Source organism: Ciconia boyciana, chromosome 2 (assembly GCF_034638445.1).
Source record: "Ciconia boyciana chromosome 2, ASM3463844v1, whole genome shotgun sequence".
NCBI lineage: Eukaryota > Metazoa > Chordata > Aves > Ciconiiformes > Ciconiidae > Ciconia > Ciconia boyciana.
In genome coordinates this window covers 145,315,909-145,332,075 of record NC_132935.1, presented here as the reverse complement: position 1 = coordinate 145,332,075, position 16,167 = coordinate 145,315,909, and the positions used below count along the sequence as shown (strand labels likewise).

Genomic DNA, 16,167 nt, shown 5'->3' with positions numbered 1-16,167 from the left:
CCTCCCTTAACTTGCTTTCCTGGAGAAACAAGAGAGCAGATGGGACAGTATTTACAGAAAGTTGAATGCCAGCTCAATAGCTAACCATTGTGGCTCCAAATCCACAATGGGTGCATACTTTGGAGGTCATGGGTCTCTCTTAGTGTACTGGACTATGGCAGTGCTTACTGAAAGGATGACTTGAAAGGTCTTTTCTACCCATCTGTCAGAACTTAAGGTCACATTCTGTGTTTCTTCTGCAACAGCTATTAGTACCATTATGAAGAGAACATAGAACTATCTGGCCTTGCTTGAAAGTGATTTCTGTCTAGCTCAGTAACAAAGGACATCCTTTCACATACTAGGTGAATTAATTCCTGATTTGTCAGTACATTTTCTTTCTATTAACAATCAATCCCAAGAAACTTTCATATTGTCTCTTCAGTTCCCTTAACACAAATACAATGCTTTTAAGAGGAGGCATATTTAGCAAGTGTGTTTGAAAGGCTAGACTGGAGGTACTTCCATTAGGTTTGCTCAGTGAGTCATCTGCTACTGGGAAAAAAGGGCAAGCTCTGGTTCAAATGTAAGCCCAAAAGCTCGAGAGCTCGGATATCTCTCTGTCCTTCCAAATCTGTGTAACTGGGATGGACATCTTCTGGTGTAAGGTTTTGCAAAGACCTTACAAAATTTTGCACAGAAAATATCAGTATGTAAACATCTCTGCAATCATAGGAAAAACATATGTGTTGGAAAATATAATGGGAATTTTATTCAAATTTTTTCTAATTCCAGTGAGAGATTGTTTGACCTTCGCACACTGGCTAGGCCCTGTTAAGTTCAGTTAAGAACTTAACTACACTAGTTCACTGTTCCTAACACATAGAGACAGGCAGAGATACTATCCTTGGCTGGAACAATCTGTGATAATTTTGAGCACTGCAGTGTCCAAGCAACATCACAGTGAACCTTCTCCATCTTCTTCACCAAGCAAAAGATAAAGCTTAGCTCCCTTAGCTAGCTACCTTACTGGTAACTGGACCTGACATATTCTGGATGCAATCAAGTCTTTCTGGTCATCATTCTGCTAGTTAAATCTAATTAACTCTGTAAGGGCCAAAACCAAGGTCTTGTGAAAAAACAAACACATAAATTAAACCCCTTGCTCAGATCCTTAGATGCCAATTTTCTAGGCTATTTACAGGTATTTCAGTGGGAATTAGCCTCGTAAAATTTTTTCTAAGCCCAGTTTAGTATATAGCAAGAAATAACTGTAAGAAATTAAAGCTAAACAGATTTAACAAGAAACAGAGTGTTTCTCTGAGTTTTTGATTGTGCCAGAGGATGTGTAACAGAACAAACTAGCTACAGAAAACGTGAAATCTCCTGTTCTTAGTGTCTCTTAATAAAGACAGAATCTTTTTCTAGAATATAGAATATAGCTTAGTTAGCCTGACTTAGGTTCAGAAGAAGAGTAACTGCATTAAATTCAGTGGCGTGTTTAATGCAGGAGCAGTGGAACTCATTTTACGTAATTTTAGTCATCTGAAAGTTAGATGCCAAAGCTGGTTGCCTAACTGTGTAGCCTGTGGCAAGACAGAGAGGTGTCTTCAGAGGATGCTCTATCCAGCTGATTTGAAACACCGTTCTTTGCCCTCCTTCTGATCTGGATGGTGGAGAAGGGTCACAGCTGTGCGTTGGGATACAGGTGTGTGCAAACACACCAGGCAATGCCAGTGCTGCAGTCCCTTTCGCTCCTCCTTACTCCTTAATAAATCCTGCCTGCTATTTCTGTACCTCCCTTCATTCAGTGAGCTCAAGGCAGAGGTGGAACCTTACACCAGCCTGTGGGCAGGGGCAAGGATGAGCCATCCTGTAGGCTCCCTGGGTGCAGAGATCTCATGGCAAACACTCCTACAAGTACATCTTTTTCTTACTCCAGTGTCCTTACACAACCTTGCTATCAAACAAGGCTTTTTATGGGCTGTAATAATTTTACCTTTTATCTGTATCCTTAGGAAGCATTTTGGTTTCTTTCAGATAGTAACTTACAAGCTTTGTAAAGGCTCAGAAAACTCCACTTAAAGCAAGAGGATTTTTTTCCAAGTATAAAAAGGTAGTCCCCAGAGAACTGTTGCATCCTCCCATTTATGTCTAAGAAGCTGCCAGAATAACATGACCCCTGCTTCACATGCAAACTTACATACTGAGAAGAGAGAGCAAGCAAATAGCGTGATGGGATCTGGTTGCCTTCCTCCCACGCGCCTCAAAACATTTCCCTTTTTCACAGCCCCTTTTAAAATAAGTTATACAGCCATCACCATAAAAGACTGTAGAGCATAATTATTTTCCTTAAAAGGGCATAATATGCTCTTAGTAAGCCTGTAAACTTCTAGTTCCTAAGGTTATTCCAGAAGTAAACTAAAGTATACCTAAAAAACAATTGCTGTTAGCTAGGCTGAAATCTGCAGATTCAAACTGAAGATTAAAATATAGTGAAAATAATGAGGATGTGGTGATTCTGAACCAGGAAGAACTGTTCAAGGGCCAGACTGAACCCCACAGTCATGGTTTTGTGAAGAAACTTAGAGGAAAAGTTTCTGTCTCTAAAGCAACATCCCAAACTCTTTTGCACATGCAATTAATGTACAAAATTTTAATATACCAAAGAAAGCAGGATCATGGTGACATGTAACATCCCTCAACTGTGTTGTAATCTAAATGAAGATATGAAGATCTGCAGAAGAAATTGTGCTCATTAAAGCTGAGAACACACTGTTACTATGTATTTTCTTCTCATAGATATGCTAATGAAAACCTGATAAGAATTTGATTGAAAGTGATTGATGAATGCTAGGATGAAGTAATTCATGTTTCTCATCGAAGATATATGGATCAGCCTGTATATTTTGTTGCCACAAAAGATCAGTCATGTATTGAGTGACTCCTTCCTCTTCCACTTAGTTTAACTGACAACAGCTGACCCCTTTGCCTCTTGACAGTTGTAATCTGTCACCTCAAAACCCAAACTCCCATAACAAATAACAGTTAAATGACATGCAATGATTAGACATGTTTGAGTAAATAAAGCAGCCCAAATTTCCCAACCAGCCAACAAAGATAGAGACAGACATTGTGCAAAGGCCAAGAAGAAGGCCACAGACTTTTTTGGATTAACTTCAAAGCCTGGCTGTAAATATGAACCCTCTAGTAAAGCTGACTTTTGGATTCAGACTTGCTGATCAAGCAAATAATAGCCTGATTCATGCAAAAGAGAAACAACCTTACATGGTTAAGTTACGTTGTGTTCTGTTAGGGCTCTATTATGTCCCCATTTGTCTAATCATGGTATTTCTGAGTCATTGGAGGGAGATCCAAGGGGATCTTGAACTCTGATGGGTACTTTTTAATATAAGACTCAGGAGTTGGCTAGTAAAACATCTGTTTTGAAAATGTATTTCTAAATGATGAATCTGTACCATCTGTCTGATTTGTGACATCCTTCCAGGCTCCAAGCTCTTTGGACACTTATAGCACTGTGGGAAATGGAACTCAGCTCATTCTTTACTATTATTTCAGCCCATATTGAAAGTTCCTCAGAATGATAAAAACCTCCTTCTGGGAGAGCTTGGGGAGGCAGTAACATAAAAAAACCACAGAGGGTGTGCGAGGTTCCCAAGAGGTTTGAAGTTTATTTTATTTTCTTTTAATTTTATTGAATATAATTGTATTGTTTCTCTCTTGACTTTTAGACAGTTCCAGATACTTGAATTTGGCACCCCTGACTGCATGAACTTTAATAGCTAGAAGGGAGAAAAATCTAGTTTTAATCTGAGAAAGCTGAAAAGCAGCAGGAACATGGCAGACACACTGTAATCAGGTGCTCCCTTAGTATACAAAGCCATGTTTTGGCTTCTCTGTTAAATACTCATTATTTCAGTGTTTCTGAACATGCCTGTTTCTTTTTAGATGCCTAAATATGGAAATATATGCTTGACATAATAAAGGTGATGAGTACTGTGACACCCACATCTTAAGTGCCTGGCCCCAGACTGGAATCCAAAACCTGAAACTAAATACCTAGGCTCCCTATATAGCATACAGAGACAATGAGGTACCTCAAACAAATTGACTTGCACTAACCATCAGGGTGGTGCATGAGGGCTATCCCTTGTCAGGAGGATAGGCACCCAAATCAGGATTATGCGGGAATATTTCCACCCTCTCAGAAGGCAGAATCCAAAAATGACTCAGGAATTACCTACAGCATTAGTTGAAAGACTTAAGGAGGACTTTGTTTATTCGATAGTCAGTGGCAGAAGCTAGAGCTGGCAGTCTAGTGATTAGAGAATTCATGACTGGAAGATGTGAATTCAATTCCCTCCTCAGCTTGAGAAACCCCACATCCCTGCTTTACAGAATTGTGGTGTTCCCTTCTGCTGAAGCTGCACCTCTACAAGGACATACAAAGAAATTGAGAGGTCTGGAAGAGTATAGAAAATGAGAAAGAGCCTGATGTAATACCTTGTTATTTTGGGCCGTCAGCTAGAAGTCCTCCCAGTCCTCTCATCTCCCTTTGCCTTCATTGCCTGGCATCTGGAGCTATCATCACTGCTAGAGTGCATGCTCTAATTGTACTTCCTTGATGAGAAATTTTGTTGAGAATCTCCATATTTTACTACTGGTGAACTCAGAGACTCTTTTTAGCATGGTAGAAATCCTCTAGGCCAGGTAATGCTTTTAGGACTAGGATTCAGTTTAGCTGCACGACGGCCATTGGAGGCAGAATGCAGATAACCAGTGCAATGGGGCACACAGACTGTCCTCTGTGCAGCGTGTGTGTGTTTGCAGAGGCTTGGAAGTCAGAACAGAGGTGAACTGGTGGAGGTGGTCCAACAGAGGTGAGAGATCTAGCTCTTGTATAGGCTCCTTTATTGAATCACTTTTCTCCCTCTCCTCTTTACTATGGGAGCAATTATTCCATCTGTAAGTGGGATATGATCCCAAGGAACTATAGCTTCTATCCTCAGCAGAGAACCTCTTTCTGTGCCCAGTGGAAAACACCTCAGTCAAGGGAAGCTTGCTTAGTGTTTTCAAAGCATAAATCTGCAGCCAGCCTAAATTCCCTATCCGTGGATGGAAGTGGGAAAATTTTTCACCAGAAAAATTAGTGAGAGGGAGATCTTGGTCTCTCACTAATTGCCATATGTAAGCCATATATGGAAGTTTAAGTAGATTTTTTTAATTCAGACTGAGAATTAAAAGCCATAAATTTGATGCACTGCCCTGCAAGCCACATATAATAACAAAAGGAGGAAGTCGTCAAAGAAATTTGCCTTTATGTCAAACAACTGTTGTTATTTGAAAAAACAAAATAAGTAAAAAAGAAAACTGTGTGTGGCCAAAAATACTGTATTATGCTGGATTTGATTGTTTATGTGGAATGAAGGCTAGAAAGAAAGAGACCTTGGCACAGGGCTGAACTATCTGGAGGTTTTCTGGGTGTGGGCTAGTTTTGTTTTCATCCATTGTTATTTAAAATAATACCAAAATGTTAACAAGAGCAGAACATGAGACTCTTACTAGATGTGCTGAAGTATAGGTAATGGTAGGTATATGAAGAAATAAACATCTTAAATGAATAACCATTAAAATCTGTATATTAAAATGTTCTGAAATCACAACAAAATATCTGCCTCTATTATAATTTAAAATAGTCTGTTTAAATGAATGTAGAAGATATAATATGTGAAGTGTAAGAAGCTAATGATAGAGATAAGGGTGTGTTGACTTTCAGATTAGTTGTATTGTCTTTGGCCACAGATACATTTGGGTGGACATACCCTCTTGTTACAAATAGCACAAGTACTTTTTGACCATGCACAGAGTCATACATACATTTTTTTAACAAATTAATACAAGAACAAATAGTTCTGTGACCTCTACTCTCAGCATTTATGTAAGCTACTCTATTTATTGGCAGTAGTTCAGGTTTTTGGAGGTATGGGTCAAAGAAAGCAAGCTAAGGAATTCCCAAGGCATATATTTAAAAGGTAACACCATATTGCTTACCCTCTTGTCTCTAAAGTGTGCCAGACTCCAGCAGACACGAAGGGAAACAAGTTTTAATCAAGCAGGGCCAATATTGTTATAACAGCACTGAACTCTATATGCAACAGACATAAGTTCTGGGGGGAAAATTCCCCTGCAGCATGCAGCTTGCAATAGAGAAAGTACGTGCCCTTCAATTAGAGTGACTTCACTGGGCTACATCTAACCAGAAAAAAAGTATTTTAGAGAAGTTGAACAATGCTCCATAGAGGCAGTGGAACAAAGTCATTCTGGGGAGTCTCTCCAGTAGTTAAACTCTTCAACCTGCAGAAAAACAATGACCTGTCAGACTTCTTTAAGCCGCTAAAAGTTTTGTTCCTCCTACCTTCAGTCTAGCTGCCTGTGGGCCAGATTTGTGCCTGCATTTTAGTCTGCTCTCTGACTAAGAGGCCTCCATATGCCTTAAAGAGGCTTTGGGGAGACTTCAGGTCTTTGCCTGAAATTGCTGCAGAAACCACCAGCATTCCACTGGAGCCTGGAGAACTCTCCTTCAAATTGTCCAAGATTATCCAGCACTTCCCACATTATTTCTGTTTGTCTCAATTGTACTTAGGGAAACACTGCACTGAATATTTTTTGGGAAGACTTTTCTTCATTTCTGGATGCTTCTGTGTCTTGCAACTGTTAAAGAAAACAAAGGCTTCAGTTCAAAAATCTTTTTTAAAACAGAAGTGTGTAGAGAGAGAGAAGCCTTAACAAATACACCAGCAGGGATCTACCACCCAAACAACACAGGGGATGGCCATGTTTTGCCTGCTTACCAGAATATTGGCAAAGTACTGTCTCAGCGAAGCGCACAAGAGCAGGGTCTGCTTGTTCTACCACAAGGGGAACCTCAAAAGGCCAATGTAGCTAGGGCTGGGCTCCCTACTGTTGGTCATTAGGCACTGACATTCACAAATACCAAATTCCTTCTTCCCCTTCCTCTGAGCCATAATGAAGTCCTCAGCTTGAATTGCAAACCACAGGTCCTGCTGCTTCCAGTAAACACTGAATATTTAAACATATGCTATTTAAAAAATGATATGGTAGAGAAATGCTGTTTTTCACAAATTACTTAAGAATTATAAACAAGGCTGTAGGAGAGACAGCTGCCTGTTATCTCCAAGGTGTTGGTACAAGTAAAAATCATGTTTGCAACTGATGCTGACTACAGCAATTATTTTAAAGCCCTTTGCCACAAACACATAATTCTGTGAATGCAGGAGAATACTCTCTAGTCTTTTATATTCTCCATTCCTGTAAAGCAATGGAGATGTGCAGCATTTCCAAGAGCCTAATGGAGGGTCAAGGAAAGTTGATAGCTGTGGGCACAACCCAAGGTTATTAACCCCAGCCAAGCATTAATCCACAGGAAGAACCCTCCCCTGATGTTCTTATTGCTGATATAAGCTGAAAATGAAATAAGCTATGTATAGTAGGTGAAAGGATTTATTTTTCCATGAGTGCTGTGTTTCCTTTATATGATGTTTCAAGAGAACTAGTGCCTTTACTGTACCTTAGCCAATCAGGCTGTGTGTCTAATGTCTACTTCTTTAATAATATAACATACCCTGCCCTCTCCATTACAGGTTACTTTTATAAATCATATAAATCATATCCAGAATCCTGCTTAATACGAATTGCTTAGAATTGGAAACATAAGGCTTTTTTCAGGCTTTTTTCTGAATGCAAATCATTGTACAACTACAGAAACATGCTGGGACCTTGTGTGAGAAGTCTAGTGCTGTGGAATAAAAGATGAAGAATGGCTTGAGTCTGAAAATGGAAAATAATTAGTGTGATAAGGAAAAATTATTTTTCTGAAGACCATCTCATAGATGTTTAGCACCATGAAAGTGTATAAAAAATAGTTATTTGTCAAGTCTAATATTAAATCGGTCTAATTTTTCATTTCAAACACCGTTGATAGAAAAGGTAGTTCCCTTTCATTAGATGCCATCTATGTTAAGGAGCTGATTTGACTATCCCTATGTAGTCACATGAGGCAGTTTTCTTCATATTGCTAATTTCTAATATAAGCCCCAAGGAGAGGTTAAATGTTCTGATAATAAACATTCGGCTGCTCTCAATATTTTAAAAGAACAAAATTATGGCATAGCCAAATGAGTTCCAGAAGGCAATAAATGTGCTGGCTTCATGTCACCAGTAAACACTCACATATTTGAAGCCAAAACTAGTTGTTAAAAAGAAGACAGAATGGACAAGGCAAATACCAGTACTACAACCCTGGACCTCAGGAGAGCAGGCTTCAGCCTTTTCAGGGATCTGCTTGAAGAACTCCATGGGAGATGATCCTGGAGAAAAGGATCCAGGGAGATGGATCATCTCCAGGAGAACAGGGCCAAGGGACCTGACAGGATACACCTACAAGTGCTGAGGGAGCTGGCCAATGTCAATGCAAAACCACTCTCAGTTATCTTTGAAAGGTCATGGTGACTGGGGGAAGTTCCTGAGGACTGGAAGAAAGCAAATCTCACACCTATCTTCAAGAAGGAGGATCCAGAGAAATACAGGCCAGTCAGCCTCATTTCAATCCCTGAGAAGGTGATGGAGAAAAAAAATCTGGAAGCCATTTGCAAACATCTGAAAGACAAGAAAGTGATTGGGAGTTGTCAGTGTGGATTTACAAAGGGGAAATCATGCTTGACCTACCTGATAGCCTTCTGCGATGAGATAAATGAGGTTCATCTTGGTGGATGAGGGGAGAGCAGTCATTGGTTTTTATCTTGACTTTAGCAAGGTTTTTTACACTGTCAAAATGAATGAAGGCAGGTGGACAGAGAGGTGGATTCAAAACAGACTGAACTGCCAGGCTTGAAGTGTTGTGATCAGCAGCATGAAGTCCAGCTGGAGGTCCATCACTAATGGTGTACCCCAGGGGTCAATACTCAGGCCAATACTGTTTAACATCATTAATGACTTGGATAACGGGATAGAGTACACTCTCAGCAAGTTTGCAGATGATGATAGAAAAGTGGAAGGAGTGGTTGATACACCAGATGGTTGTACTGCCCTTCAGAGGGACCTCGACAGGCTGGTGAAGTGGTTTGGCAGGAATTTCATGAAGTGTGACAAAGGGAAATGCAAAGTCATGTACCACAGGAGGAATAACCCTATGGACCAGCACAGGCTGGGGGACAAACAGCTGGAAGGCAGTGTTCTAGCAAAGGATCTGGAGGTCCTGGTGGACACCGTGTTGAACATTGTGTGTGCCCTTGCAGCAAAGAAAACCAACAGCCTCTTGGGCTGCATTAGGAGAAGCATTGCCAGCAGGTGGAGGGAGGTGACTCTTCCCCTCTACTCAGTACTGGTGAGACAGATCTGGAGTGCTGTGTCCAGTCCTGGTCTCCCTGGGACAAGTGAGACATGGACATACTGGAGCAAGTCCAGCCAAGGGCCACAACGATGATTAAGGGCTTGGAGCATCTGATATACAAGGAGAGGCTGAGAGAGCTGGGACTGTTCAGTCTGGAGAACAGAAGACTCAGGAGGGATCTTATCAGTGTGTATAAACATCTGATAGGAGGGAGCAAAGAAGACAGCGCCAGGCTCTTCTCCATGATATCCAGTAACAGGACAAGAGGGAAGAAGCACAAATTGAAATACAGGAAATTCCATTTAAATATAAGAAAAAACTTTTTACTGTGAGGGTAGTCAAACACTGGAATAGGTTGCTCCTAGAGTTTGTGGAATCTCCATTCTTGGAGATATTCAAAACCCAGATGGACATGGCCCTGAGCATGCTGCTCTAGTTGACCCTGCTCTGAGCATGTGGTTGGAGTAGACAATCTCCAGAGGTGCCTTCCAACCTCAGCAGTTCTGTGAAAACTTTAGTTGGGCCATGGTCATCCAACTACATCCATGCTGCCTCCCAGATTTAGGTTATGCTTGTTTCAGGTCATGTTCACAAACAAACCTTTCTCCATCAGTGAAGGAAAGAAACTTTAGCCCAAATTATCATGGGATCTTCTTGCCTCAGTCTTTGCCGCACAAAACAGCTGAAAGAGGAGAAGCATTTTCTTAGAGAGGGTATGTGCCTTTGATGCAACAGGAAATTCCAGAGAAAACCACCACCTAGCAGGGAGGAAAAGATGTTGAGTAGGAACCAAGTCTTGTCAATGGAGCAGAGCTCTTAAATGTGCCAGAAGCAGAAGGAAGGAGAAAGAGTTTTGCAGCAGGGGACTTAGGAAGTGACAGTGATGTTCCAAATACACTGGACTATAAGCAGCTGGTGCCAAAATGAAAGATTGCTTTACTTACAAGGGTCTGTCTTTCCATAAATCAGAAGTCAAATACTGTGTTGAATTCTGGTCATCATATTTCAGAAGGGATTGAGACAGGTAGCAAAAATGATTAAGGGCTTAAAAAATATTATCATACAAAAGATTAAAATTGTTTACCTCAAGGAGTCTAACGTAAAGGGATATAATGATAGTCATAACTCCTAGCCCTCTGGATTCCAGTGGACATATTAGCACTTAACAATCTAATGCTTTTCAGAGCATATCAAAGCACTTTCAAAGGAGATCCATATCATTACCCCAACTTTACATGGGATGGGGTATACAAGATAAGTTACATGTAGTGTCACCCAAAAAATCAGTTGCAGAAATGGAATTAGAAACACGTTTGTTGATTTCCAGAAGAGCACGGTAACCACTCAGCCGTCCTTCCTTGGGATAAAAAGAAGGAAAAAGAGGATGTAGTTCAAGTGCTGGATTTTCTGTCTGTAACAAAATAACAATCAGAGAATTGAAACATGTCAGATTCAAAGTGAACTGAAAGATTTACTTGATACCTGATGTACTTAGCCTTCAAAACAAAGTCCAGTTAGATATCGATGATGCCAAGAGCTCAACAGGATTCAAAATATGTGCGTGGAAAATATTTGTATTTCTTGTAATAAATGTTGCAACCATTAAGATTCTTTTAAGGGGCATGCACTTTCATATGTCAGGGATTATGCCAGTTCATAACAGATTTAGGCAGATATTTTTCCAGTGGACATACTGGCACTTAACTGTAATTTCAAGGCAGTTTGCACAGAGTGGGAAATTATTGTCAAGGTCAGAACAGCACAATGAGACACACAATTGGTCAGATGTAGTGTGCCAGTGCCTATGTGGCTTCCAAATGAGGTAAAAGCACTAATTAAAAGTCACAGCATGAGCTATATGATGTAACAGGTTTTAGTCATTCTGAACCAGGGAAGGTAATGCCTAATCTAATCTAATCTAATCTAATAATATTTTTTAAATACAAGCAAGTATAAATGAAAGACAGAGAACTGACAGAGATACACATTTTGTTTTGTCTGTGCATCTTTGGGTTTGTTGAAGTGCTTAATGAGAGCTGTATAAATATTTTACTAGGCAGCCAGTTAAACAATGACTGCTATACATTCCTATTGCAGTTGCACAATGTAGTAAAAAAGCAAGGTGAGTTGTTCTGGGTTTTTTGAGCTCTACTGCAATAGAAAATCGATCACACTCTAAGTGAAGTGCAAAGATGTTTGTTCCTATTGTTGTTCTTTGATGGGAAGGCACAGCCATTCCTGTGATACCATCAGGTAGCTCTGTCAGCCTGGTCTCAATGTAGGCCTGGAAATCTTCTCAAGATACCCGTGTTTGTTGTTGGGCTTGATGAGCAGAGGCAAGGTTTTAAAACATAGACACCTCATAAACCTCCCCCATGCTTCAAACTCACCAGTCTCCTATTTCAGAGAGAAATATGAGAAACAACTGTATGTGTCTTTCTGCATATCTAACCCTTCTTCCCCTTTTGAACATGCGGTCTACAGCTTCATGCTGTATTATGTGTTTGTCTTGTCGATACGTACAGGTCCCAAGATTGCTACCAAAAGAAACCATCTTTGCCTTAGGAAATAAGTGCTCTGTATTTTTTCTCTGCTTATTTCTCATAATGCTTTTAAGTTTAAACATAGTTTTTTAATTTTTTTTTTAATGTAATTTCAGAGGAAGAATGATCTCTATACTCTTTCTTCCAATGTGTCCTTCGAAGTTAAGAGCATGCCATATAAAGTGCAACCAGCAAAGTTCCCAAAGGGAAGCATAGCAGTAAGTAACTGAAAATTATATCTTTGTGTGACGCCCATGTATTTGGTCATTCTGATCACAGCTGTGAAAGTTTTTATAGATTAAAATATTGAGATCAGTCTTTCCTGTGTTTCTAGTGTAAACTCCTGAAATAATACCTGAAGGAAATACCTTTATTGCTTTCTGTGGAAGTTGCTGATATATGATACTAATTCAATTTTTAAATAATTTCGTGCTGCATTAATGTGCAGACTGCTTTATTGCAATCAGGATGGATTTTTCACCCAGAAGAAAACAACAAAACTGTGAAAGCAAGTGTCTAATTACCTTGTTTGGGGTAAAAAAAATCTGGAGGAAATTTTTGTGCAAAATCCAAAATCTTGTTTCTGTCAGGTTGAGAGATCTCACTCTTCTCCCAGTCGGCAGTTCTCTCACACAAGCTTATGGATTATCTATAGCAACTTCTCCCTTATCTGTATTAAGCTTCTTTGATACCCTGATTTTCAGAAAGGTCTGCATGCCTCTCTAGGGTTTCCACCTCACAGCACATCAGGTGCAAGATATGAAATTACCTGGTAATCCCTACAGATGTGATACATAGATACTAAAGTACTTGCCTTATTTGCAGAGTGAGATTTGTATGGCCCTGGATTATTATATGAAAAATTAATCTTGGAGGCGTAAGTTTGATATAATTGTTTGCTGGTGTCAAAGCATTGAGTTTGGGGAGCAATTTAAAGGAATTTGCTTCTTATGGTGTCTAACATAATGGTTAAAATTCACTCTATTTTGTCATTACTGATGGAAATAAGTAAAATATGAGTGCAAAATTTGATTCTAGTATAAGAGTAATCTGAAATTTGAAGGCTTATTGTTCTCATCTTTATAAAGATTTATCATTTACAGTCCTTCTTTTAAAAGGTAAGCTCAGTAGAAACTTTTCTCAGTTAAATCCTGGTGCAAATACATCATGTCAATCTGTTGAGATATAATAGTAGGGAACAGAATATTTTCTTATATGGAAAACCAACATAATAAAACACTTTAGAGCTTACATTGATTATATTTTAGAGGATACAGGCTATAAAGTTTTGTTTTGAACAAGCACAGATTGAATGGTTGATTGATACTTGCTCTGGGAAGACACAAGGTGAAATCTTGCTCCTGTATGCTCAGTGACTCCAGCCTCTAACATCAGAAGAACCATTATTTCACCAGAGAGATTTGATGCTTAATGCAGTATTCATCCAGAAAGGTTCAAAGTCTCCAAGCTGACAGATATACTCAGTCCCTTTTTATTTTCTTGCAGCATGTGTTCCATACCAGAAACACATGTTGTGCAGAACCCTGTTGATAGTAGTGCCTTCATCTGGACTGAAGTGCTTTACCCCAGGTGATAGCCTGCTGTTCTCAACAAGTGTCAGATGATCTACCAAATCATCAGATAAGCATTTTATTCTCTTACTCCAGCCAGTATAATGCTTGTTATTTGCTGCAGATGATTTACAGCAAAATGCCTGTAATGGCAACTGTAAAATGTTGAAAAATGATAGCGCTTTTATGTCGTTTCATATCTGGACATGGCAGTGGATGCTTGCCAGCTCTACAGCTTGATGTGTTATATGCACAAGCTCTTTTGATGTTCCACTTGCAAGAAGAAATATTTGCTTGAAGTTGGGCAACGCTTAATATTTTTGCTCGTTCTGAAAAAGATCACTGGTTGTGTTTTAAAAGTTTCCAAAGATTTATTTGAAAGTTTATGGTTTTCTTTCAGACAATGCAAGGGTGGAAGTGGGATAAAGATTTTAATATTTTAAAATTAATTGTGAAAAGTATATATTTAATAATCAGCTAACACCTTACAGTTTATATAGTGAAGAGAATATATTCTAAAAGAACAGAGCATATGTCCTTCACTTAACTCATACAGCACTGGGTTCCAATTTTGCAGGCTGATATGTATATTTAATTTCAATGGTATAAATAATCTCATACACATCGGTAACCTACACAGTCATGTATGTATGTGCTTACATATTTGCAGCACTGAGGTCTTTATTTGCATCACCATGGAATATAGGTCTGTATCTTGAACAGAGGGTCATTATACTTAGATGTGTGAAAGGTTATGTAAATGTAAGAAAATCTAAATCTTTTATAGTAAAACATTAGAGTGAAAATGGCATCAAACAGGAAATTAGCTTGGAACTTAGTGGACCTTAAACCAAAATCCACTGAAATAAATAAAAGTATTTCTATTGATTTTGATAGGCTTGGAATTACAACTGTATATTGTACAACTGGTTGGATTTCCTTGCTAACAGCTGTATCATTCAAGAGAAAATTGCCTTTTTTTTTCTTAGAGGTATTATGGTAAATAATACTATCCTACTTGATGAATTTCATGTGCAAGGTGAAATAATACTTTTTATTATAAAAAGTATAGAGTTAGAATAAGCAGTAATTTGTTCCATTTTAATTTATGATTCTTGAGCCAGTTTTGGAGTTTAATAAAATATGATTGCTTTTCTTAAATGCTTGATGGCATCTTCAGAGGGCATGCCTTTAGTATAAACTGTTTGACCAGTGTCCTACAGTGAGTAAAATTGATTTCAGGCTAAGGCTTTTAACTTTTTTTTAGCTATTACACAGTGATGAGTACTTTCATTTTAAATGTGCTTATATTCCTTATGAAATATATTTGCACAAACATTTGTAAAGTGTAAACATAAATGTCAATATTAATTATGACTCCAAGCTCAGGAGAGCTTTTACATTCTATTTTGAGCATTTTTTCAGAACATACGAGAACATCATGCTTCAAAGGTTGGACGGGAACATGTAAGAGTACCAAAGAGTTCCTGTTTCTCAGTCTCTGTAAGCAAAATGAAGAGTAGAGGAAGGTCATCATGGGCAGTAAAAGGGGTAATATTAGAATAAGAATTAATTTAGCTACTGTTTCTTAAAGTAGCAGATTAAACAATGGATAAGTTAATTTTATTTTTTTAAGTGTGTCTTTTTAAGGACAAGAGGGAAAAAATAGCTTTGTGAGAATCTCACTAGCAGGCACTGCATTCTGACCATTAATGCTGGATGTTTGCACCAGTAAAACCTAATTCCCATCTACCCACAAGGGACTGCCCATGAACTGGCAGCCTAACACACATGCTTCTCTCTGCATTGTGCTGCCTTCCAGTGGAATCAAAGACAATTTTGAAGCTACACTGAGTAGCACTAAAATCAGGAGCAAAATCCAAACTACAAAAATCAGTGGCAAAACCCCTAATATTTATTTTCTTTACTTACAATGCGCTTAACTGTGGCACATTAAAAAAAAGGAAAATAAAATCCCTCCTATAGAATTACTTTCATGAGCAACAAGTGGCTTTCATGGAACCACAACAGTGATTCTGAAGTTAAGACTATCAGACAGCGTCCATGCTAAGACGAGCTTGGATTTTATTTCCAATAGCAGACAAAGGCTCTGTCTGTAACTCTCAAGTTGGCTTCACCCTCATCTCGGTGCTTGAGCCAGATGGCATTCCTTGTCATCCCTTTGCGTACAAAAGGTGTGAGACGTTCAGCAGTGTGAAAGGCCAGAAGTCAGATGGCTCCTCTCAAGTCCGTGAGGTGTGCTTTTCGCCAGCCTGACAGAGAAGCAACCACTGTTTTCAGTGTTCAGTATAAGATAGTCTTCTAGCCCTGAACGGAGAGGAAAGCCAACATGCATCTAAAGGACAGTGCCAACCTGCAACACTTATGTAAGAATTCCACTTCTTCATGTTGGCCACCTTAGATGAAAACAGATAAATCCCTCCCAAAACGTTCTCTGGCTCTGATCCTGCAGTACTAAACCTACCACATGGAGAAGAACAGAAATCCAAGCTGAATAATGCAAACTTGTCTTAAATCAAAATCATATGTAAAACTGTTGTGGACAGCACGGCATGGAGGAGGGACAGTCTTCTGTGGAAATGGGTGAAACAAGGCAGGCAAGGCAAAACTGAAGGGATGCTTT

The 16,167-nt window shown here is 39.1% G+C and overlaps 1 protein-coding gene across 1 annotated transcript in view; it reads left to right on the top strand.

Moving 5' to 3' along the window:
* Positions 1 to 16,167, top strand: part of ITGA8 (integrin subunit alpha 8) — a 115,456-nt gene that overhangs the window by 92,492 nt on the left and 6,797 nt on the right. The window contains exon 28 of the mRNA XM_072854362.1: positions 12,069 to 12,170. Coding sequence (XP_072710463.1) covers positions 12,069 to 12,170 — 102 coding nt within the window. The remainder of the gene's footprint in view (positions 1 to 12,068; positions 12,171 to 16,167) is intronic.